Source organism: Biomphalaria glabrata, chromosome 3 (assembly GCF_947242115.1).
Source record: "Biomphalaria glabrata chromosome 3, xgBioGlab47.1, whole genome shotgun sequence".
NCBI lineage: Eukaryota > Metazoa > Mollusca > Gastropoda > Planorbidae > Biomphalaria > Biomphalaria glabrata.
This window is the reverse complement of record NC_074713.1, coordinates 17,248,328-17,274,768: the sequence shown is the minus strand read 5'-3', so window position 1 is coordinate 17,274,768 and position 26,441 is coordinate 17,248,328. Positions and strand designations below refer to the sequence as shown.

At 35.8% G+C, this 26,441-nt stretch overlaps 2 protein-coding genes across 7 annotated transcripts in view; one reads left to right on the top strand and one right to left on the bottom strand.

The window, feature by feature from the left end:
* The window catches only part of LOC106076218 (leucine-rich repeat-containing protein 74B-like), a 75,820-nt gene that overhangs the window by 32,277 nt on the left and 17,102 nt on the right, over positions 1 to 26,441 (top strand). Inside the window, exons 1-7 of one of the 6 annotated variants that reach the window (XM_056023761.1) lie at positions 7,212 to 7,345; positions 12,058 to 12,115; positions 12,901 to 13,285; positions 18,771 to 18,955; positions 23,151 to 23,258; positions 24,424 to 24,517; positions 25,575 to 25,624. In XM_056023761.1, coding sequence (XP_055879736.1) covers positions 12,940 to 13,285; positions 18,771 to 18,955; positions 23,151 to 23,258; positions 24,424 to 24,517; positions 25,575 to 25,624 — 783 coding nt within the window. In that variant the 5' untranslated portion in view covers positions 7,212 to 7,345; positions 12,058 to 12,115; positions 12,901 to 12,939. Of the gene's footprint in view, positions 1 to 7,211; positions 7,346 to 12,057; positions 12,116 to 12,761; positions 13,286 to 13,713; positions 14,732 to 18,770; positions 18,956 to 23,150; positions 23,259 to 24,423; positions 24,518 to 25,574; positions 25,625 to 26,441 lie in introns of those variants that run through there. The other 5 variants (XM_056023760.1, XM_056023759.1, XM_056023762.1 and 2 more) reach the window with 5 other exon arrangements.
* Positions 143 to 6,619, bottom strand: LOC106056935 (uncharacterized). Its single transcript, XM_013213874.2, has 4 exons — positions 6,465 to 6,619; positions 4,243 to 6,260; positions 523 to 656; positions 143 to 316 (listed from the first exon to the last, which is right to left on the bottom strand). The coding sequence occupies exons 2-4, from the start codon at positions 6,258 to 6,260 to the stop codon at positions 306 to 308; spliced, it is 2,163 nt and encodes a 720-aa protein (XP_013069328.2). The 5' UTR covers positions 6,465 to 6,619; the 3' UTR covers positions 143 to 305.

The following is a 26,441-nucleotide window of genomic DNA, read 5'->3' as shown; positions in this document are numbered from 1 at the left end:
GCAAAAAAATCAGTCACTAAACTCCTCTAACATCCCCCCTGTTGGGGGAGGGGGGGATTTGAACCCCAACCGTATATATATATATATGTATATATATATATATAAGTACACAAAGAAATACAATGGTAAATATAATTTTAAAAAAAAATGAGTTTTTATTATGCTCTTGTGTTTTATTTTTATTTCCTTTTCTAATTGAAAGTTTAATCTAATTAAATGTTCATCTTTATATATTACATTTCAAATAATTAAAATGTTGATCCTATAAACGATTCTCGTTTCTTCTTTTCCATCGGTCAGAATCTTTAACCAGTAGCTGAAAAAATAAAATAAACATGATTGACTTCTTATTATTAAATCTAATCTAACCTTTTTCATGTAAATTTCCCATGTTTGAGTGAAACTGGTATCGTTATAATGTTTTGTTATTTATTATGCACACATTGTAAGGAAAATGTCCTCAGTGTAAATAATAAAGATATTGTTATTATCATTAATAAATCATGTAAGGTGTCGACTTACCCTGCGTGCAAGCAACACATTCGGCATAGCATTCAGTGGCTGCCTCTTTAGGTGCATAAGTGTTTACACCATTACAGAAATCGTTAGTCATACAAGCTTTACAGGAGTCCTTGTTTATAGTTGCGGTCATTATGCTAATACACAGAAGAGAAATGAATAGACTTGAACAAAGCATATCAAAGAACTGGCGAGTGAAACTGCAACAACTTGAACAAAATCTATGACATAATTCTAACTGTAGGTTAGATAGCATTAAGTTAAGTTAGGATTACTGAGACATATGCTAAGCACCAGTGGCGTCACTAAGGGGGTGCGGGCCGCACCGGGTGACACCCACCAGGGGATAACACCCACGAGGAAAAGCTTTATTTTTTAATGCACTTTCGCTGGCAACTTTCAAATTAAATAATAAATAAATTATGGCTTTTATATAGCGCCACTTTCATGCTTATGCTCAGAGCTGCCTCAATAGACAACTCTATAAGAACTTGTGGCGCTCCACCAGATCTCTTATCTAACCAACTGGGTGGGAAACGTAACATTCTTGGTTGTTTTAGAAACCCTAATTAGTCCCTAATGTGTCGTATGGCGCATAGGACTCTAGCTCTCTCCACGGATTTTAGGTCTTCTAAAACAGTGACACGCCACGTTCGAGGTGCACGGCCCTGTTTTTGCTTCCCTCTTTTCGGCTTTCATGTTGTGGCTGACTTTAGTACAAGTGTCTCGTTTTGTCTCATGATATGTCCCATGAATGTCATACGACGTTTGGTCACCACTTCCTTTAATGGGGCGAATGCTCATGTGGGTAAGAACTTCTCTATTGGTAACATTCTCGGTATGTTTGTCCCAGAATCCTTCACAGCCATCACAGCTGAGCCACGTTTAGCCTCTTTTCAATCTACCACGAAGTCTCGAAGCGTAGGTGGCCGTTGGGACAATGAGTGTATTGAGGAGTTGGATTTTAATCTCCAGGCTAATGGATTTGTTTGTTCGGATAGGCCGTACTTTTTGAAAGACAGCTCCTGCTTTCCATCGTAATATGCATCTTCATCCCCTGTGATAACGCTGCCTAAATAGTGGAACCTTTTTTTTTTTTATTTGTTCAAGATCTTTATGAACAATGCTACTCATAGCAGCCAATACGCATAGCTTTTCTATTGAAACTCTCCGTTATCTCTTGTATACATTTGAATGTATTTCCGAGTCATATATATCGTCTGCAAAATACAGGAATTTTGTTTCGGAAGGAGGGTGGGTGACACCCTGAGCTTTCCGCACCATGTGATACTTACCCTAGTGATGCCACTGCTAAGCACAACTATCCAACACCAACAAAAATTCGAAATTATAATTCCGTTCAACATTTTCTTTCAGTTCATTGCTCGTTAGGGAGAAGAGGAAATACTAAAAAAATAAAATTATTAATACAGATTTGAAATAAAGGCCTAATTCAGCCATAGAGCGTCTTTTTTTAAAAAGGGCACCTCCTGCTTTGAACATTGTACACGGCAAACTATGGTAGAAACAAGTAACATAAACGATTTTTTAAGGCAACTCCTCCTATGAAGCTCATCATATTTATAAGAGCGATTACTTTGTTCTTAATACCGGTAACTGATGAATGGTAGCTTTTTACAAATGTAACTTTTTTTAACCCTCCCTATTCCCCCCCCCCCCTAAAAAAAACTTTTTTAGCGCATGTATTAATAAATCTTCTCAAAGTATATAAAACTCTAAGAAAATTATATAGATCCTGACCTAGAAATATGTATTTATTTATTTAACTCTTTAAACTCTTTAATGAATACATGCGGGAATACCCGCTGACACGTGTGTTCAAGATACAGATTGTCTAGACCTCCATACCAAATTTGATTTTACGAAGATTATAATTTGAAACTTTGTAACGGCCATAACCAGAGTTTTCCCTGTGCAGCCACTGGCGGATCCAGGGGGGGGGGCGGTAGGGGCGATCGCCCCCCCCCCACTCGGCCGACCCCCCCCCCTAGGGGGGGGCGGACGAATTTTAGTATAGAATTTACACAATTTGTATACGAATTTATTACTTATGTTAATAATATATACTAATTATTTATATTTCAACCTATTTTTAGGTTATTTCGCCCCCCCCCCTCTAGTATGTTGGCCGATTTGGTGGGGTTTTAAGGGGGCGATGGTATCAATCCCGCCCCCCCCCCATACACTTTCGAGTGGGGGGCGGTCCAATTTATTTCTAGAATTCACAGCTTGCTAACAGAATCAATTAAATATCTATACGATTAAAACTTGTTATTGATATTTTAACCTATCTTTATACTATGACGTTCCCTGTTTGCCGATTGGGGGGGGGGTGGGGGACGAATACCTCTACTGCCTTTCCCACCTAAACCCTTTGAGTGGGGGGGGGGCGGTCCTACTTTTATGGAGAAATCATAGTTTGTGAACAAAATGTATTCAATTAATATATAAATTTTATATTATGTCAATCCCCTTCTGGTATCTTGGCCGATTCGGTGGGGTTGGGGGGAGGGCGATTGCATGTACTGCCCTCCCCACTCTAGCCCTCTAAGTGGGGGGGGCGGTCCTATTTTTATGGAGAATCATAGTTTGTGAACAAAATTAGTTGAGTCGCCCCACCCCTATTCTTTAATGCCAAATGCAATCTTTAGCAGAAATTATTAAAGGAGCGAGGATTAATCGTTTTAACTCTACCGCCCCTCCCATTTCCAGACAGAGTTTATGTAATTTCACATTAATTTATAATAATTATTTTAAGAAAGTTAGAATTCAAACGAAATTTTTCAGTATAAGAGTCACGATTGAGATGAGTTCTAAACCCAAATAATGATTTCATAGTCCCTTTTCCCAACCTTTACTCAATCTGATATTTTGCTAGTTAAATAATTTTGGGCTATAACTCACAATTTATACTTACATTTTATTGAATATTATTTATCGAATAATTATTTTTTCGCAACGATCTTCAAAGCCAAAATCTAAATATGTGGGTTATCTTATCTTTTCATGGAAAAAATCGGTTTTATTTGCAATGTATTAAGATCCTATAAATTCATATTAGAATACTTTTCAAGTACAACATTATTCGAAAAGTCCTTTTTAACAGTATGATTAATGAGCCTTTGGTAAGGAGAATGCGTTTCTTTTGTGAAGAATGCAAGAAATCTTTTTTGGCGTCGGAACCCCACTGATGAATAATGAGCTGTAGATGTCAGGAGAATGCGTTTCTGCATTGAAGAATGCAAGAAAACGATTTTGGCGTCGGGGCGAACCACTAGGAAACCTTATAGCGCTGCACCAGTTGTTTTGTTTTTTGCCGAAGGTTGAGAAATGCTGCTTTTTTTTATTCTCATATATATATATATATATATATATATATATATATATATATATATATATATATATGAAATATACATGTGTGTGTGTGCTGTACGCACGTTTATGCATAGGGTTAGGGTTTACTGGGCGTTAGGGTTAGGGTTTGGAAAAAAATCGCCCCTCCCCACTCGAAAGTTCTGGATCCGCCAGTGTGTGCAGCCAATTAGCTAGTTATTTGTTTCCCAAACATATGCATAAAATGTCAAATTTCTAGGAAAATCATTAGAGCCGTTTTCGAGATTCGTGCCCAGGTTTCATATTTTGCTGACGAAGAATTTGCAAGCTGATCAGAGGAATTGTAATAAATTATATTAAAACCCTTACCTTTGACATTCTGCAGTCAATCCATTATGACAGAGGCGTAATACATCAAGGTACTGTTGCAGATTTTCTGGGAAATTGATGGCAGTACCGTTAGGACAGAGCATGCTGGAGAGCACTTCGATATCTGCCTGTGATGTGATTAATTCGCCAGCATTTAACTTAATGATAATGATGGCCAACATGCAATTTACCTTTTCGAAGAGGGTGGTATTAAAGCTCCCGTTGATATAGAAAATTTTTGCAAGGTCCAACAAAACCAGAGGATTGATCTGAGCTAATAAGTAATTGACAACGTCGACACCAAGATTATCGACAAGCCCAGCAATAAGTCCTACAAGTGAGCCAACAGTAACTTGTTCGCATCTTAAAGGATCAAGACTTCTAACCGCAATGGCAAAGTCTAGCACCGTCGACCAGCTCAATTTCTCCGCCAAACACTTTAGAGCGTTATAAATATCTGTCAGGTCACTTACATTAAAGATGCCCATTGCCGTGACAAACTTAGCCTGAGTTGGAGCATCGAACTCATCAAATAGAGGCTGCCCGTTTTTGCAGACATAAGTGCTAAATTGCAACATTTTCTCTATTCCAATTAGTCTAATTATGTCAGTCACAAGGGATAATCCAAGTTTCTTAACAAAGCAGGTTAACTCAGCAACGAAAGTGACAAAATCACCACCGAAGAGACCGAGCGCATTGACTAGAACAATAACCTTTTCCAAGTTTAGCTGGTCGAGAGTTATGTTTATCTTTTGTAATTCTTGGATCAAGGGGATAACAAATGCACTGACGTTTGACAGAAGATTTGTTAGTAAACCTGCTTCACATGCTCCCTCCGTGAAAGTAAGAAGATTTGTTGGGCCTGTAAGGCTCAAAATGTCTTTTACTGGTATACCTTTATTTACTAAACATGCGATTTCCGTTAACAGTGGAATATTATTCAACAGATTCTTGTCGCCCAAAATAGTACTAAGAAGATCATTTGAAGAATTTACACAAATCAGGTCCAGATTGAGCAACTGTTTAGGGGTAAGCGTGTTTGAAACAAGCTTAAGGATATCGCCAAAACCAAGCTTATTCAGAAGACAAACAACTGCTTGTAATATATTTTTAAGAAAATTAACATCTCCACTCAAAACACCGGACAAGAAACTTGGGTTTTTAAGAATATTGGTTACAAGGGAGACCATTTGTTTATTTGAAAGCAGACCGCCAAACACGCTATCAACAAGGGAAGTGAGTCCTAAAAGAGATGTTGTTCCATTCAAAATAGTGCCATTGCTACATTCAAAACCTGGTAAGCTTAATAACAGACCCTTGGCTACCTGGAGTTGAAGAGAGGTAAAAACACCATTGACAACATCACCAACCGTGCACACTAGATTGTCCAGAAGACTCGTAAGACCTCCCTTGGCCCCCAGCAATCCGCCGATAAGATCAGCACCCGCTGTAGAGTTGCAGCCCAACTTTAGTACTGAGATTTGTTCTAGATGAGTGACTGCTTTGAGAAGGTCGAGCACAGGGCCAAGGTCAAGGTGCAGACGTTTGAGCACACAAGAAACAACATTTAGTACGTCACCAACAGATGCCAGAAGACCGTTAGGGCTAGTAACATGGCTGAGAATATTCCGCAGCATAGGACTTCTCGCCAGACCAGACACAATGGACTTTTGACTTGTTTGATCTAGAGTTTTAAAAATATCGTTAACTATTTTTACAATATAGCCAATTAAGCCATCAGGGCCTCCTAATAATTGTGCTAATGTTCCGTTGACGTTGAGGACGCCGGATACAATGGTTTTTAACCCTGTGTCTCTTAATAATTGATCCAAAAGTCCTTTTTCATCTAATAGGCCTCCCAACAAACTACCTCCCAAATTAACACTACCACTGAAGAGAAGTCTCTTGTCACGACTGTTGCTACCCAGGCTTTCACTTTCATGACCGGTGGTAGGTGAGGACTCGGCACTCAGACATGTGCCCAGAGTCAAAACCATTAGAAGAGAGCCGATCCTCATCTGTAATAATACATTTTATAAAGTCTAAACAAAATTGTAGATATCAAAATATTCATGAATGTTAATTGTAAAGAAAAACAAAATGTCCAGTAAAGAAATGTGAATAGTAAACATTGCATATTGTAAAGAACTATGTACATTAATAAAGTGTTTTATGTAAAGAACTATGTAAAGTAAACAGGATTACAAAATCTTTCTTCTTACCTTAAACGTGTCTACTTTAGAAAATGACTAGAGGATCTTCAGACGTGAAGTGAATATCTTCCCCCGACTTCATCGGCTTTTATACACTTAAGTGAATCAACAGGTGGTCGTTTGAGAAAGTCCGTTGTACTGATTGCCCAGCACAAGGTGCTAATTTGCTCGCCTTATTTTGTAACTTCTTACCCATTGATCAGATTGCATGTTATTGGTCATGCGATCCCAACTTTGTTGTGCTATTGGCAAATACATATTGGGTTGTTTTTTTTTAGTTGTTTTTTTACGAGCTTTTGTTTATAATATAGATTAATAGGTGGAAATGTGATACCTGCATGCTATTGAATTGTTGGCTAATAATGAAGCATATATTTGTAATGTAATAGGTCTATGGGCTTATTTGTTTAAAAAAAGGTTTTCAATTAACTATGGTCTGAGTTCTTAACCTTGGTCTTATTTGCTGGAGTTATTGAAATTGTATGTTAGCCAACAAGAAATGCGGTTGAAAATATTATTTAAGGAAAAGCCATTATTCTATATTTTCATCTGTCGTAACATTATCGTAAAATCCCATTTAATTATCGTCTGCATAGTGTCCGAATTGCAACAGCTACTTTTGGTCTGAAATTAATTAAAGTATTCATATTGCTTCTACAAACATATATTTGTGTCTGGAGAGGCAATCAGATCCAGTGGCAAGAGAGGTTAAATGCATAGTCGCAATGTATAAATTTAAAAGCACCAGACACTGAAACATGTTCAGACCTTTCTTGTTCATGGTTTGGTCCCCTTCTGCAATACAGGACTTACTGAAGTGGAACTATCCTGAGCCTTTTTCTCTAAAGGGCGCCCAGCATCTCTAATGTTCTCTTTGAGATCTCCTTCCGGTATGTCAAGTAGGAGTCGTCTCTACAGCATCTGGTTCACATGTCCAAACCATCTTTGACGCATTCAATCTATCATCATCATATATTTAAGACTTATGATAACAATTAGGATGATTTGATTTGATTTTTGATTTGAGGCACATCGGCACAATTTAGGCCATGTCGTGCCTGCAGACAATTAGGATGTCCTGGAACTCTGCTCTTAGCTAAACTTCCTCATTGATGATTTTATCTTGTCATGGAATAGAATACTGATTCAAATGTTGTTTTTAAAAAGAATTTTAATGGCTGCCTGATCGTGCGGTTTGCGCGCTGGACTGTCGTTCGGATTTATCGACGGTCGAGGGTTCAAACCCTGCCCGCTCCCATCCTCCGTCGTCAACTCTGAAGGAACATCCGAAACATGTAAAACATTTTACAAACAATACGAACTTCGTTTCAATTGTAAGTTTAAAAAACAACAACTTTTATACCGCGCTGTTTTCACACATCCTCATTAGGCTATACACTTGACAACAATCTAAATTACAATAAATAGAGGCCAGACATAGATCTAGATTTAGATTTAATTGTTTTAAATCAGTGGTTCCCAAACTTTTTTGTCTCGTAGACCCCCTAACATGTTTTCCGGTTCTCGGTAGACCCCCTGCTTAACTATTATTTTAATTTTGTAAATGTAACAACTCAATTTTTTTAAAACTGTTTTTAAACTGTATTTATGTGAATAAAAGTAAAACAAATTATCATGAAGCACATACATGTTAATTGGTATATATACAAATTAAAACGAAGCAAAATAAAATTTAATAAGTTTTACATGAAAGTATGAAGCAAAAAAAGAAGAGTACAAAGCACATCAGTGGGAAGGATGGGCCTGATGCTTTGATACTAACATATCAATGTTGGGCTTCCATTTCGTTAGGCTTAATCTTCAATCTCCTCTGTTAGTGATGTCCAGTGTGTTTCTTGTATTTATTAGAAGATTGGTAACAGTGCTGAACCCTCTTTTTACAAGATAGGAAGATGAAAAAGCAATTAGAAACTTTCTGATGATATTCCATAATATGGGATACGTATCAGGTATATCTTTTGGAAGCCAGTTTCAGTTCTTCATTAGTACTTATTCCTAGAAGTTCTTCTTGCAATGCTACATCATCCTCTTCTATAATATCAACATATGGATCGATAATCCACTGAGGTATTACCATATTCAGAATATCCTCAAATCTAATTTTAAAATCAGAATATAGGGAATTCAAATGCACATAAATGAAAATGTCCTCCTCCTGAAATTTTGTGTGTTCTAAATTTGGAAATTGGGAAAATTCGCCACAACCAATGTTTTGCTTCATTAATTTTATTCTTGCAAGATTATGGACTTTGTTTTGATCAAATTCAGGTTATCCCGTTGTAGCTGCAAGTTAACTTCATTAAATTTCTGAAATAAGTCTGTCAAATAGGCAATGTCCGATTTCAGCTTAATTAAATTTTGTTTTAAAATTGAATCTTTATCATGCAAGAACTCTGAAACAGTGTCAAAAAGAGAAAAAAATCTAGTCAAACATAAGCCTTTCGACAACCATCGAACTTCAGTGTGAAGGAGCAGTTGGTGAAAGTTCTCGTCATTTTCTTCACACAATTGAGCAAATAATCGAGTATTCAAAGCGTTGGCTCGGATTCGATTAACAGCAGTAATGACAAACTGAAGAGATTCATGCAATCTTTATCTGACAGTGTGATTTTTAGCAACTAAATGTTGTCTATGGATAACGCAGTGTATTGCTAACACGCCGGGTACATTTTCTTTTCAAAGGCTCACAAATCCTCGGTAGCGTCCAACCATTGCAGGTGCTCCATCTGTTGCAACTGATATTATATTTCCTAAAGGGATCTCTTTTTCTTTAAAGTAGTCCTTCAAAACTTTCAGTATTGATTCGCCTTTGTGTCAATGGCCAAAGTTTTTGCAAATAGAAGTTCTTCGTGGATTTCTTGATCCATAATAAAACGAAAATATGCCAACAATAATGCTTCATTACTAGGCAAGGTTGACTCGTCCAGCTGTATAGAGAAGCATGTAGTTTGCAAATATTTACACAAGAAGTTTTCAGTGTCATATCTCATTTCATCTATTCGTCTTTGAACTGTGTTGTTACTTAAAGGAATTCTTTTAATGATATCAGAAGCAGGCTTGTGTAAAACAGTTTGTAAGACTTCTGCAACGGCAGGCAAAATCAATTTTTCACCTACAGTGTGAGGTTTTCCGGATTTTGCTATCAGTAAAGAAATATTGTTAGATGCTCGTAAACCATCATCTTCTCTTTGTGATGTCGAAGTGAACATTTTGTCCACTGTAGGTCTATTCTGAGATCTATCTTTAAGTGTTTGAAAATACTTCAAGTCTTTGTCGATTTTATCTGGGTGGCATCGTTTCAGATGATTCTCTAGTTTAGATGGTTTAATGGCGTCATTACACAAAATTTTGTTACATAAAAGGCACATAGGTAATAGCTTGCTGGATGAGGAAGGAATGAAGCCAAATTTCAAATATTCAATACTATACTGTCTACATTTCTTTCTAGATTCGGCCAAGACACCGATAGCAAAGACAAACAGACACAAACACTCTTTTGTTCCCCTAGCAATCAAATCATTAAATAAGAACAATCTGGTATAAACTTTGTCACATGTAAATTATGAGTGAGTCTGGTGTGAATGTACACTTTGGTTTCTTATAGTTATAATGTTTTTTGTTTGGTGTAATGCACAAATTGTAGGACAAATTTCCTTACGGATAATAAAGATTTTATTATTATTATTTTAAATATCAGTTACCTGTAGACATAATTAGGATATTTTAAAAAGTTATTAAAATAAAAACTTTCGATTCGCACAAGAGGATTTCACCAGGATTGAAAGTTAAAGAATTAGCTAAGGTAGGCGTACAAATAAAGTATCATGTGTGTTGAAAATAAAAGAAAATAAAAGTGAGGTTCGCAGTTGTCAGGAAATAACTACCACATCCATGAGAACAGATGTATAGCATCGTATTATTCATTCTAAGAAATCAATGCACATAAAATAAAACTAATAACATCATAAAAATATTTCTTTTATTATAGTGAAAAATAGTCCTAATAGGATAATCATCAATGTTTTACCATGCTAACGTCTGCATTATTTTAAGTTTCAACATCACTGCCATCTATGGCAATCTGAACATAGAAAAATAAAATATACTTTATAAGATAGTAACTTTCAATGCTGTATTAAGATCATGGCCAACAAACAAAGCGCACACTTGGACAATTAGTCAAGAAAAAAAAACATTGATAGGTAAGCTATACGGATTTTAAGCAAAAAACAACCACCTCTGTTTCATGATTGTAATCTATGACCATCGCAAAAAAGATATAAGACACAGATAACAAAAATAAAAATAGACACAAAAAAACTCATTCAAAAAAATGAACCTTTAAGTTGTAAATTTTACATGTAATGGTAAAGAGAAACTGTTGTACGAATGTATAGTTTGTGCAATATCCTACAAATTGTTTGCTCTTATAATGTATTGTAATGTGTAAGGCACAATTGTAAAACAAATTCCCTCACGGATAATACAGATTATTATAATATATTATTACTATTAACATTTTTTTAAATAGAATCTTGAAGTCTTGAATAGGTTTACTCTACAGAGCTTAATAACCTTCAAATACCACATTTAGTTGCATTCCACTCTCCAGTTGAACTAAATAATCACTATCTCTACCATCAGACTCAAACAACTGGTAATCACTTACCACAATCCTTATTCTACAATAAAAACATACGTATTAAGTCTTATTGACATTTTATTTATTCAAATCTAATTATATCCACTCTGTCGTTCTCTTAGGTCAGAGTTAGTAAATGTTAAAAAAATAAAAAAAATTAGCAGTGCATTCGTCAACGAAACAATTAAAAATCGGCGATTGCAGGCATAGCCCGGTGACTATAATTGTGTAATGATTTTAAATGGAATCCATTAGCGTAGACCCCCAAAAGCATCTCATAGACCCCCAATTTCTTTTTTAACTTCCGTGGACCCCCTGGAGGTTGTCGTAGACCCCTGGGGGTCCATATAGACCACTTTGGGAATCACTGTTTTAAACAATTAGAACAAAATTTACATGTATAATCCATTAAGGAAATAGTTTATTTTTATCTTCTAATAGATTAGGGGTGCAGATTTATTTATTATGTAAGCAGTAGCATCACATCAACAAGTGAATCTAATGCGAACAGCATAAGTGCACTATAACAATAACTAACTATCAGGGCCGCCGCGAGGGTTGTGGCTGGCTGCGTGCGAAATAAAAATAATTTGGGAATTTGTTGCATCCATATTGCAGTGGTGGATTCACCTGTAGGCAACACAAGCAATGAATTTGTTGCATCCATATTGCAGTGGTGGATTCACCTGTAGGCAACACAAGCAATGAATTTGTTGCATCCATATTGCAGTGGTGGATTCATCTGTAGGCAACACAAGCAATGAATGAGGGTCCAATTTTGCAAAATTTCACCTGGATGTCGGAGAAATAACTTGTACAAACTTTTGGCCAGACAGACACACACATTGACAGACAGACAGAGTGAGTTGACATAAGCTTAATTAAAATGAAATTGATTAAGCCTAATGACGTATCCATTTTATATTGTATCTTGCTTAGGTAAATATGAGTACACACACAGAAAAGGGCTTCTCAATCCTGTCTAAAACCTAGGAATGTAAGTAACCTATATACCGTCTAATTAAGTCTGCTAGGTAGATCAATATAAAGAAACATTGTCTGGGGATCGCTTAAATTATTATATCCCATTTAATGAAGAAAAGCAACACTTTAAAAAAAAAAAGGAAACTAACAAATGTTTTTAAATCTTATAGTTAAGGAACACAGCTTAAAAAAAAATAGCATTATAAAACAACAACAAAAATTCTTATGTTCTAAGATGTGCAGTCAATCGTTAACCCTCTGAGGCTCTTACTATTCTGCATTGTCTCCCTTGGCTATGCTTGAGAGATTTTTTGATCAAGTAACAGCAAAGCCAGAGCGTAGACACCACGTACTCGGGTTCTTGGACAATAAATATTTTAACTGAACAAAAATTATAGCCGCTAAAAGATCGTGCAGTTCACGTTAGTTAAAAACTGTAATCATAATGATCAGTGAGACGAGCCGTAGGCATTAGAGTATGGCGTCCTTAGTTGCAGGAAAACATCGAATGTATTAGTTGACATCATCAATTAGATTTTAGAGGAATGTGGATATTTGTATAGCGTCCACTCAATTTTAAATAGATTTTCACTAATATATTTAGTAATTTGAGTTCTCTGTGCGCCGAGTAAAATTTGATTATGTTATGTTGAAACTAGATATAAAATTCAACACCGAACAAAAAGAACGACAATTGTTAAATTTTGATGGATCTCAATGTTTAAAACTGGTTACATTACTTCAAGTAAAACTTGTTACACTCAGGACTAATAAAATGTGTTTTTCATCGAGTTGCAGACATTTGTTGTGCTAATACTAATAGTTACTCGAAACAAAATGGCTACTCAGGACCATGTGTTGTTAACACAATTCGAGGATGAAGACTTTAATTCACATCTTAAAGGTAGTAATAGTCGTGCCAGCTATAGTCATGGCAGCAATTCAGTTTATGATTTTCAAACGGCAAAGTGGCAATCTGCATCTTTACATCTTCACCGTAAAACGTCGGATGACATTGACAACAATCTCGGAGAGTTCGGCATTTCCAGTGCGTTGGACAGCAATTGCATCCTCGATGTGAGCAATAGCGAGCAGACGTCAGATTCGGGTGATCTCGATCTGGACAATTACGTGGAGCTAAATGACTCCGATTACGACACTGATCTGGAGATGGACGACGATAGTAAGTTTTTTTTTAATTCCCTAGTATCAACATTTGACTTATATATTACAGACGTTACTTAAAAAAAAAAGATAATTACGTCCTACGCATTGCGTGATTTCTCCTGGCCGATTGTTGTAAGAAAATGTGTTCACTGGAGATTCTTATATTTAGAGGCCTATCCATAAGTAGCCAGCTTTTTTGGTGTCTCCGTTGTACAAAGTAAGGACCAGCCATTGGAGTGGGCACTTTTTGGTGTCTCTGTTGTACAAAGTAAGGACCAGCCATTGGAGTGGGCACTTTTTAGCACGGTAGAATCAAATTCAAGACTCTTTGGCTAGTATTACTTATCAACAGAGATCTTTTAATCATTGTTAATTTTGTCTATTTATTTAAAAAAAAACAACTCGCCAATCTTCCTCTCTTTATTTTCTTGTGTTATTCTTTAGGTTCCATTATATCGGACGCTGTTCTTTCAGAATTGAAGGTTATTATATACTCTAGCCCAAATATAGGCCTACCTCAGGACGGCAGGTGAAGGCGGCGAGCAGGATTCGAACTGGGACCATCGAGACGATAGTCCAGAGGGAATACCGCATCAAGTAGCCATATTGAAATTTAACATTGAATATTTATTTGTACTCGTATTGGGAATAAAAAGAAAGGCCTGTTGTGTCTGTGTTTCTGAAATGTTTGTTAAGTGACACCTGTTTGCTCTTACAAGCTTACAATGACTTACATCATATGTATGTGTGTGTGTGTGTGTGCAGTAATTGTGTAAATGTATATTGAGATTATACTAGTAGATCTACGATCATGTTCAAATGATTTAGGTTTGTACCCAGAGTCGAGGAGCAATGGGAAGGGGGGGGGGGGTTGAAAGGGGTAGGTTATTCAATTTTCACAGAGCACATTATAGCCCCGATTGCTAAATTGATTGTCAGAAATATGCAATCATTAGTTAAAGTCAGTATTGATTTGTCGCCTACAAAAGCCTTTGTGAAATACTTTTTGGCACTAAAAAAAAACGAAAAAGAGAGGGGTAAGCGTCCTTTAAAAACACGCTAGTCATGCTTGATTGAGTCGAAGTATTTTTCCCCCTCTAATTAATTATCCTTTGATATAGTACACTAGCAACATTAACGAAAAAGGGAGCTTTATTCACAACATGTGTCTATAGTAAATATTATGTCACATTTGTCGGTTAGTTCACTTTGGAATGAAATACTGCTATTTGTTTCTAATCTAGGGATAGTAGTGAATGGGACACTTTATGCTACATTGGTTTTCGAAATAGTTAAGCCTTAGATAAATGAATAGCATCTCTTTTAATTAAAATATAGAATAGTTATAAAAAAAAAACAATGGACAACTAAATCAAAGATACCGATACTAAGGGCGTATCTTGTTGATGTAAATGACAGTCATTAGCGTCCCTTTAAATGTCTCACATCTCTAGTGTTATAGGTAAGTGCTGTGAAGGATCGATGTCACTAATTGATCTTTTTAAAAAAATAAGTTTTTGAACGATATATTTAGACAGGTATTTGTGTTAAATGCAGTAGCTAAAAATAGCTAATAAAGGTTAGTTATTTGATAATAAAAATGTATTTCAGCTACTTATATTTAGCTTATAAGTATTTAATAATGTATCAGTAAATTCACAACGGTACGAAGTAGCCATTACTAACCATATGCGAAACGGATACGTACCACAAACAATTGTGTTACAGTGATTCCACTTGATCAAGTCACTTTTTTGGGGGGCTAAGAATATTGAGTATCCCATATATCCCATCGGATCATTTGAACTTTGATATGAACTATGAGATTATATTCGATTCTTGGCCATATTTCTAGTATTCCCTAATAAAATCCTATATTTCATGACCAAATTTTCGATCATTTTTCCTTCTGTGTATTTGATAACTACTTTAGGGTATTAGTTATAGAAAATGTTTTATATCATGGCAAACAAGAATTTTGTCAAGAATGGTGCCCTCTAATATATATTGGCCTTTCTGAGAAAACTTTAAGCTTGTAGAATAAGAAACTTTTCTTTTATGAGCGTTCAAAAAAAAAGTGGTCTATATTGGAAGCTTCTCCATTACATTTTGATTAAAACTAATACATTCATAAATAGCAGAAATATTACAAGCTTTTGATAAACCTCTTCATCACAGGAGTAAGTTTATTCAAAAACTGTTCAGAAGCAAACTTTTACTCACAGATCCTCAGAATCAGTCATTTCTTTTACATTCCCGGGCTTAATGCTAATATTGAATGAGCGTTCTCTCTGATCAACGCACAGTGAAAAAAAAAAGAGTTGTTTATTCTCATTCATGGAATTCCAAAAGTATGCCTTATGTTTGCTTATCAATAATAACTATTGCGAAATGTCATTTCGTTTGTGAAGTGTGATAATTAACAAATAAAATATTTTTTAAAACAGCTTATATATAGGCGAGAACTGCAAAATCGCTGCCATATATTTAAATACTACAAGAATAAGCTCCTTTTTATATCTAAAACAAAATTAATTAATTACCACTAAGATAAACTAATTGAACCAAATTGACTGACGTACGTGGACTTTACACACGATAGTCTGTAGCATTACTTGGAATACAATCAAATATATACGTGATGACCGAGAGCCTGGAAAAGATGCATTCAAAATCGACCTCCCAGATAAATTTTGACAAAACCAAAGTTATACATGTCCACAAGTACCCCGTCAATATTGGCCATACAGAGCTTGAACAGATAGAACAGATCATCTATTTAGACAGCGTTATCACAAGCGATGGAGATGCATATCATGATCTTGCATGTCGGATAGGTAAAGCAGGAACCGTCTTCCAAAAACTACGGCCTATCTTGGCAAACAATTAATCAGGTTCAAAAGAGACTAAAACAGCGATGGCTGAGAAGGATCCTAGGAATTACATACCGCTATTATGTAACCAAGAGACGTTCTTTCTCGTACGGACGTGTAGTTGTCTGGTAAAAGGAATTAAGAGAAATGGTGACCGAACGTCGTATGAGATTCGCGGAACATATTCTTAGTGCAGACGAAATTTTTTAAATTGTTTAACATCCACACTTTATTCTTTTTGAGTGGTGACCAGTGGGAAAAAAAAAACAATATTAGAAATATTTTATCACTTGTTTTTGTTTAGCGCAATTTTCATGTTTTTAGCTTTCTTACTGTACTACGATTCTATCACTTGTCGGGACCAGTTGAGAAAAAAAAAAGGGGGGGGGGTGAAAGGGGATCTGTGTAACCGTGATCGCTTTTTAAGTTGTGTGACTTGAATTCAAACTCGAGAGCTCAAGCCTTCTCAAGGGGACTTATTCAACATATACCACCCCATCTGTCAAGCATCATTTCTTTCCTTTGTTCGATGTTAAACAATATAATTAATTAGTTAATTAGTTAATCAACTAATTGTTGTTGTTTTTTTTTAATTGATTCTTGTTTTGTTAGGTTTTGTTAGAATTAATTGTGCAAAAATTCCACTTGATCTGAGATTGGGTGTGGTAGAAATAGCGTGTACAAACTTTTGACCAGATAGACAAAGTGAGCTGATATAAGCTTTGTAAAAATTGCCTCTCTTGTTTCCACACAGCTTGAAAAGCATAAACATTTCAGATTATTGAATTTAATTTTAAATATTCCATCGCATAGCATCACACACAACAGCGCCTTATTATCAATAAGGATAAAAAAAATCATTATTAAATTATATGCCGTGTTTCTAAACTTGCCATTTTCAGCGGTCCCCGTAGGAAAAAGCGCGATTGTTCTTGTGCTGTCTGCTGTCCTTCCACCTGTCTCGGTTGAATCTCTCTCAAAAACTACAATTGCTATTGAAAATCCGATTTAACAATCGGCTTATCGTGTTCGACAAAGTTGCAAAAGCAACTTTTGGTTCCTCGAATTTTAAAAATTAAATATGTAAGCTTTGTCTCACAAATAGGCTACACCATTTTTATAAGAAAATCAGTAGTCTTATATAGTTATGCAGCTGCATACGATAACAGCCAACAAGTAGCCAGCATAAACGGAAATTCTGTATGATGATCTAATAGAAGGCATTTCCTGGTGCCATTATAGTCCACACATACAAATCTTTTTTTTTTTTTTTTTTTTTGGGGGGGGGGGGGTTGTAGAACTATATTTCTTTGTACCATTACTGTCTACACTCTACACGTACAAATGTATTGTTTCTTCTATGGGAGCGTAGTAAACTGTTACCATTTCTTGTATTTAGGTATACCAAATGTTCGAGTACGTCACGGAGCAAGTAAATGCTGGATTTGATTGGATTGGTTTGATAAATGCTGATCTGTATAATATTTCATATGTTACATAGAAACATTATTTCCAGTTGTTATTCTTATATACATGTATTGATGTATACATATAATCCAGACTTTGTTTAGTTTTAATGCTACATTTTTCATTTAAGTGTCTTGTCCAAAGTAAGCTTTATTTAAATGAGTTTGTGGTATCGATTTGGCATTCCTTTTCTCTCTTTGTAGCATTGTTGGTCTCGATGCAATGAGAGCCGTCAAGAACGATCTTAATAATCGAATATACCCCCCACTTACGTTCGCCTTTTGTCTTTCTCGTGTTGAGATGATAAACAAAGTTGGAATAATCGATTTAGTCTTCTGTTGTTGTTTTTCCCCGTTTTTGTTTTTAAACATGTGTCTAGCCTGCATTTCTTTTATCTATATTTTACAAGTGAATATTTCAGCATGTGCGGCTAGGGTAATAAATGGGCTTCGTTATGCCTTAGATAGGAGCTAGACTCTGTGAACTCACGGTGTTCCTAGTAAGGTTCTGTTGTCCCATGTCTTTCCGTGCTTGACAATTTTGATAAAAAACAAAGTTTAATACGTGTGTCAAATAAAAAAAAAAAGAAATGTGTGCATGAGCATTTATGTGTGCGTGCGTGGTGTGTGTGTGTGTGTGTGTGTGTGTAGGTAAGGGATAGTACAAATGACGAGACAAAAGAGTGTTATGATGAGTTAAGTGAAACAAAAAAAGGTTTTCGGTCAAAAAGCACCCTAGTGCCTATGAAATAGTTCAATATAAAACTGAAAAACCGAAGAATAGTTAGAGAGTGTATGTAAGACAATTTCTTGAGAGGTGAGGGAGATAAGTGATAAAAGTATATTTGGGGGAGGGGCATCGTAAAGCTGGCCGTTCTCATTCAACGTAACCGATGCTAGAATTCACGGGCCAAAAGTATGTAAGGGAAAGTGTTACATGCAGGCCGTTCTATTGGAAGTGCCAAAATATACAGCCTGTGAGCAAATCTACAGGCAAAGCTAGTCTAAAGTCTATGATTTAGCTTTAATTAAATACAAATAAGTGTTCTTATTTACTGAATTGGATTGAAATAACGTTTAACATTATTAAATCGTCAAAATCTTATTTTACAGTACTCAACAATTTTACTTCACAGTTACATCTTTAATATTCTCATTTCAGAATACGTGTACCCCGAAAAATATGACCACGACATCACAGGGCATCGGCGGTACATTCAGGCATGCCAGGAGTTTGGCGTCCAGCCTATTCGCTATTTTCTAGAACACATGCAAGACGACAGTCTTTCACTCAAGTATCAAGGATTGGGCCCTGATGCAATGAAAGCACTTGCTGCCCCTTTAGAGGTTAGTTGAGAAGCATTTGAATGCAAGGAATTATAGCCAATTGAGGGTTTTGAATGTTTAGCAATACAATATAAGAATAGATTTTGGTTTATAAAAAAAAAGCAATAATGACGCAATAAATACACATAGTTGTGTCGTTAGAGGATTGCGGACCGCGCCGGTTAACATCCATCCGGGGGGGGGGGGTCGGAAGGGAGGGGACACGACCGAAACGTTAAAAGTTTTTTGAAGCAAAGCAAGTAACATTCTTTTTTTTTTCTAAGCGGAGTGTTTTACAAGAACTGTTGTCTTCAGTTTTTTTCTTTTGTAATATATGTTAGGCTTAATCAGTTCTTGTAAGGGTATTAACTAGAAATCCGAAGAAGGTATACCAAACTTTGAAAAACGGAATGTATAAAAAGCTGGACTCGGCAACAAAAAAAAATGAATTATAGCTATGTGTCCCAACGTTTTCTTGAAGAGGTAGACCGGTGTTATATTTCCATCTCACCTTATCTGACATTATAGCTATGTGTCCCAACGTTTTCTTGAAGAGGTAGACCGGTCTTATATTTCCATCTCACCTCATCTGACATTATAGCTATGTGTCCCAACGTTTTCTTGAAGAGGTAGACCGGTCTTATATTTCCATCTCACCTTATCTGACATTATAGCTATGTGTCCCAACGTTTTCTTGAAGAGGTAGACCGGTGTTATATTTCCATCTCACCTTATCTGACATTATAGCTATGTGTCACAAGGTTTTCTTGAAGAGGTAGACCGGTGTTATATTTCCATCTCACCTTATCTGACATTATAGCTATGTGTCCCAACTTTTTCTTGAAGAGGTAGACCGGTGTTATATTTCCATCTCACCTTATCTGACATTATAGCTATGTGTCACAAGGTTTTCTTGAAGAGGTAGACCGGTCTTATATTTCCATCTCACCTTATCTGACATTATAGCTATGTGTCCCAACGTTTTCTTGAAGAGGTAGACCGGTCTTATATTTCCATCTCACCTTATCTGACATTATAGCTATGTGTCCCAACGTTTTCTTGAAGAGGTAGACCGGTGTTATATTTCCATCTCACCTTATCTGACATTATAGCTATGTGTCCCAACGTTTTCTTGAAGAGGTAGACCGGTGTTATATTTCCATCTCACCTTATCTGACATTATAGCTATGTGTCCCAACGTTTTCTTGAAGAGGTAGACCGGTGTTATATTTCCATCTCACCTCATCTGACATTATAGCTATGTGTCACAAGGTTTTCTTGAAGAGGTAGACCGGTGTTATATTTCCATCTCACCTCATCTGACATTATAGCTATTTGTCACAAGGTTTTTTTGAAGAGGTAGACCGGTGTTATATTTCCATCTCACCTCATCTGACATTATAGCTATGTGTCACAAGGTTTTCTTGAAGAGGTAGACCGGTCTTATATTTCCATCTCACCTTATCTGACATTATAGCTAAGTGTCCCAACGTTTTCTTGAAGAGGTAGACCGGTGTTATATTTCCATCTCACCTTATCTGACATTATAGCTATGTGTCACAAGGTTTTCTTGAAGAGGTAGACCGGTGTTATATCTCCTTCTCACTTCATCTGACATTATAGCTATGTGTCACAAGGTTTTCTTGAAGAGGTAGACCGGTGTTATATCTCCTTCTCACCTCATCTGACATTATAGCTATGTGTCACAAGGTTTTCTTGAAGAGGTAGACCGGTGTTATATCTCCTTCTCACCTCATCTGACATTATAGCTATGTGTCACAAGGTTTTCTTGAAGAGGTAGACCGGTGTTGTATCTCCTTCTCACTTCATCTGACATGAGATTCGGAGGTGTCGTTATTATAAATCAAACACTACTAAGAACTGTCGTTCGGATCTATCGATGGTCAAGGGTTCAAATCCTGCCCGCTCCCATCACCCGTCGTCCTGCGGGAGGTTTGGACTAGGAAGTAAACTATCTTCAACTCTGAAGGAACATCCGAAACATGTAAAACATTTTACAAACATTTTACAAAGAAGCTATAAAATGACACAGTGTAGATATAATTTTATTGAGTTTAATTATATTATATATATGTATGTGTGTATGTATATATATATATATATATATATATATATGTGTGTGTGTGTCTATGGCCTATACAATCATATAATCAAGGAAGAGAATCTCCTTGAGGTTGTAGAAATTCTAATGAACCAGAATTAAAATATTAAAATGTTCTTAGTATTTTTTTTTCAATTAAAAGGAAAAAAAGTTGATGAAATAAGCTCTAGTATTTTCAATAGTTTGAAATAGGATGAGCTTGACTTTTTTTATGTGCCAAGCACAGGGATATGATAATGCAGTTACAATTTCTGGAATCCTTGGATTACATGTAACTTTAAAAGAAAAGCTATTTTTGTATCAATACACTAAATCAATGTGGTGATCTCTATTATAGTCCTTTGCGATCATTCTGCAAAATATAGACTCATGAGGTGAAGCACAAGCACCTTTGCCCGCAATCTGTGATTGTACTTTTTACTGACAGGGATACTGGAGAAAGTATTTCTAGAAAATTAGGAAACATGGGAGTTCCCGCAGACTTAAATTTCTATCATTGACAAAATGATGATGATGCACTTTACGAAAGCATGACACCTAAGCTCTAATGTTATTGGAAAGGCTCACATCATATCAAATCATGATATTTCAGTGCAAAAAAAACAACAACAGGTTTTTAGACTAAATCTGGTTCTAGTTGTTATGGTCCATTTGAATATTTACTATTAATAGTCTTCCCTTAAGTGGAGGGTGAGGCGCGGTGGGTGAGCGCTTGGCTTCCGAACCGAGGTCCCGGTTTCGAATCCTGGTGAAGACTGGGATTTTGATTTCGGGATCTTTGGGCGCCTCTGAGTCAACCCAGCTATTATGGGCACCTGACATGACATGACACCCTCGTTAACCGTGAGCCACAGAAACAGATTACCTTTACATCATCTGCCTGTCACAGTCTTAGTTGACATTGCATGATCTAAAGTTCACGTCATGTTAAGAGTTTAAAAGACACGTGGAATTCCTGATGTAGAAAACAGGAAGTAGAATGAATAAAGTTGACTTGGAGTTCAGTCAAGTCAAGTTAGTAAGGTTTTGCTCCCGGTCCAGGAAGGTTGGACGTTGCTTCCTGGACTGGTGTATATACATGTATATAGCATGAAAGTCGATGGACTAATGATTGTTGATTAATTATATTTGAGAGTTGATTCCACTATGTGCTTATTGAATATTAAAGTATTATTCGTATTTCAATGGATATCTATAGTTGGAGCTCCAGTGTCACTAGTAGTAATTGTTCTTATTGTTACCCGCTGAGATGTGGACGTGATTTGTAACTAACATATATTGGATACATTTGATACCGCTGTTATGCGGATAGGATTGTTTATTACTTCTTGACTTGTAGCACTAACAAGGAGTGCAGTATTATTATTATTGTGTTGTAAATAAACTTCATGTTTGTCTGCTGAAACGGACTTAGGTCAGTTTATAGTATTTGTCTTGTCACGTGTCAAGAGTACTTCAGGAAGCAAGAACCCAGCATTACACGACATTCGCATTCTGCAACCTTACACCATTCATTTACACTGCCCTAAAGATCACGAGATCTGAAAGGTTAACTTTTATCTTTACTTTTTTTTTTACTTAAGTGGAGGGAGCATAAAGAAAGGAAGTCCTAGGAAAAGTTTTCTTGACAAGGTAAAACAATGGCACGGTCTCTCCCTTGATATTCTGCTAAAGATAGGTACTGACCTGGAAAAGTGGAAAGATTTGGTTGCGCGAACCGTGAGGGCATCCTACGGTGCAAATCTAGAGACAGAGGGGTTGTTAAAAAGTTAAAATAAAGTTTCAATAAATCGATCGTCGATCATTCAATGTGATTATGTAATTCATACTTGTACTCTGGTTTAACAACAAGAAAAACAATGTATAAGACATTTATTGAAAGCATCTTTAACAGGGTGAACTAATGATGTCGGACTGGGAGTTGACACGAGTTGAGATAACCCCACTGGTTTACATTAACGAAACATGACAACGCCACTGTATACAGACACAGACATGTGTGTGAGAGAGAGAGAGAGAGGGAGAGAGAGGGTGTCAGATAGAGAGAGAGGTGTTGATTTTCAGCACTGAGTTGTTTTTATTTTTTTTTTTCAGATTAACACTACAATAGAATTTCTGGACCTAGAAGGTAACTGGATTATGGGAGAAGGAGCTTGCTATTTATGTCGTGTTCTGAAAGAGAATGTCTTTGTCTCTCATCTGGTCAGTACATTACATTCATTTGACTTTATAGCAGAGGCGTAGCTAGGGTATATGATGCCCGGTGCGGTAGCTCCTCGTGATGCCCTAAAAAATCGAAATAAAACTGCAAAAAGACTTTTTTTTTTGCTTAATAACATGTATTCATTGTTATAGTATTGCTAGTACGCAAAAAACAACTAGACAAAAGATATTACAAATAAATCTTGCGTGCATCCTTCCTAACTAAAGTATCAGTATTCGAACATAAGCTGAAAAGTCTTCAGGCCAATCTTCAATGTCGTAAGGAATACAGTAGATTATCCTGTTTTTTTTTACTGAAAAGGTCAAGAGAATAGGCACTTAATACAAACTGGGGTAAAGTTTGATGCCACTCACAGCTTGATGCCCCGTGCGGCCCGCACCACCCGCACGTGGCGAGCTACGCCTCTGCTTTATAGGAATAGAAATTAGTAGCTATAATAACTTCAAAACATTTTTATTCATATCTCTCTATCTTCTGACAGCCTAGCTGTTTAGTTTAGAGTGAAACCCTAACAAACTTTATTGAAGCGTTCGTGTTCTTCTACTGCCCGTTACTGGACAATCTACCTTATATGAATATGTGTCGTTAGCTTTGGGTATTGAAACTTTGGGTCCATGTCAGTTTTTGTTTCACTTCTCACTTAGCCAATATCGTTAATAGTGTGACATAGCAAAAAGCACCCGGTATAGTGTCGATAGAAGTTTAAAACATTCGAGAATTAGTTAAAGTTAATTTAATCAGTCCCAACCTAAGAAATAAAAGGTTTTGAATTTTGTGATTTTTTTTTTAGTAAAATGGCTAACGAGTAGGCCAATATAAAAATCGGTTTACAAATATTAAAAAAAAATGTTTTGCATGTAGGCCTACTTATAAAAAAAAAACCACTTATATTTAGAACATAATTTGAAATTCGGTCTATTGAGAGAAACGATATCATATAACATATTGTTTTATTCTATTTAGAGTTTCAAAAAGGTTAACACAAAACATTAGATGTTCAGTTCATAGCTTATACAGCCTTACATTTTGCTTTCTGTTACACGTTCATTAATCAAATCAAACGTTTACTACGAGAGTAAATAATAGTTTTATGTGCGTTGGTTTCTAATTATAAATTCTAGTTAATTCTTTTTTTTTAAACAGAATTTATCAGACAATCGGCTTGGATATAATGGAGCGGCAGCAGTTTGTCAACTGTTAATGGTTAATAAAACAATCGAAAAACTCAATTTATCAGGTAAACTCCCGCCTAAATCATTAGTACAGAAAGAAATATTTGTTGCATATGTTACAAAGATTTACTAGATGAACCAAAAAGGCTCCGGCTTATCTCAATATTTGTTATTATTATGCTGTGTAAAAGGATGCATTGAAATATAATCTCATGCCTTCAATGTATCACATTCAAGATTAAACTGCTTGGGATGAATGATTTTATGCGGTAGGCCTAAATACTTATCATTTCTTAAGTGACAAAAAAAAGAGATTAAATCAGGGTAATTAAAAAAATAAGTAGGCACATGATCAAATAATCCATCCATTTATTTGTCGAAATTTTTGTCTCATGTGTAGCGTATATTATAGCATGAAGACCAAAATTGTTTTCGTTTACTTTTTACTATTCCTCTTTTCAGCTAGTTAATTCTTCATGGGATCAGGAATCAACAAAAAAGTTTGAACCTGTAATCTGTACATGGATCTCGAAAACTACTCTAGAAATTTAACAGCTTATGTAGGCCTATATCTGTAGGGGAAAAAAACAGGGAAAACTCTGGCTTGACCGTTATAATTTTTAAAAATATAATCTTCTTAAAATTAACATTGGTCTTTAGATCTAGAGGATCTATATATATATCTTAAAACAGAAGTCAGTGCAAATTCCCGGTTATACTAAATGACTAAAGAGTTAAATAAACCATTAAACAAATAAACGTTCTAGAAAATTCTATCTAGACTAGTATCTTGTTATGTATCTATATCACCTAACTAGATTAACTCTTCTATACCATAGCTCTTACTAGATCCAGTATATTCTAGTCTATAGACTATTGTCTTTTAATGTTACCATGTCTGGATCTGTATCACCAAACTAGAATTGTAAATACTCTTGAGTAGATTTATACATGTGTAACCATAGGAAGGATTGGGGCGGAGTAAAACATTTTTTTTTTTTAAATCTGTCATTCGTTAGTTATGAAGATCAAAGCGATCGCTCTTTTAAACAATCACCAGCTTTATAAAAGAGGAACTGTCTTTTGAGCAAACTTTCTTTTATGTTACTTTTTTTTTAATAGGAAATAATATTGGTGATCAGGCTGGAGAGTTGTTTCATTCTGTGCTGACGGTAAGTACTGGCCTATTTGATTACCAATATGAGAGTAAGAGTTTTAAAAAAAGACGAAACTTGAACTTTCTCACCCATATCCTATTTAGCGTTTTTATACAATTTCTGTTGATACTTGTTTTTGTTTATAAACATCTTGTACTACGCCCACCCTATTCTGTGGACAATGGCTTTGTTTGCATCAGATGTGGCAAAATATGCAAGTACCAACAGGGTCTACGTTGTCACGTGCACTCATGCACATCCTTAATCTTCAGAATCAAAGTCAATGCCTACTTAAGACTGAGGTTGCTATATTGATTCTTATGGAAATTTGTTGTGATTCTTACATAAAAAAAACAACATTCACATAAATTGAACAGAGACATTTAAAGAGTTTATTGAGTGACTACACACAAACATCTTGATCCTTTTCACCTTTCCTAGTCAACGAATAGCGCTAATGCAGCCTGACCGAGTCAAGAATGAACAAGGTTTTTGTACCGTTCGGTTCTAGTCTTCACTGAAAGAAGTCCAATTCCCGACGTCTTGATGTAATTATGATGGAGCGGGTGGCTGTTGTCTTTCAAAATTTTTTCCGCTTTGGCTTAGATATTTTAATTTTAAAAAATTCGTTAAATTAAATACGGTAGTGTTGTACATGTGGTTTTTTTTATGCTCTTTTTATAAGGTTGTTTAAGCGGGGCATCAGTTTTCAATTTATGATAAAACTTTGCCTTGCCAACAAATTATTCCATGTTAGCAGATTTTTCTTCTTATGTAGTTTAAAGCTGTTAAGTTTGTATAGGTAAAATAGCCTCTGTACGATTTTCTTAGC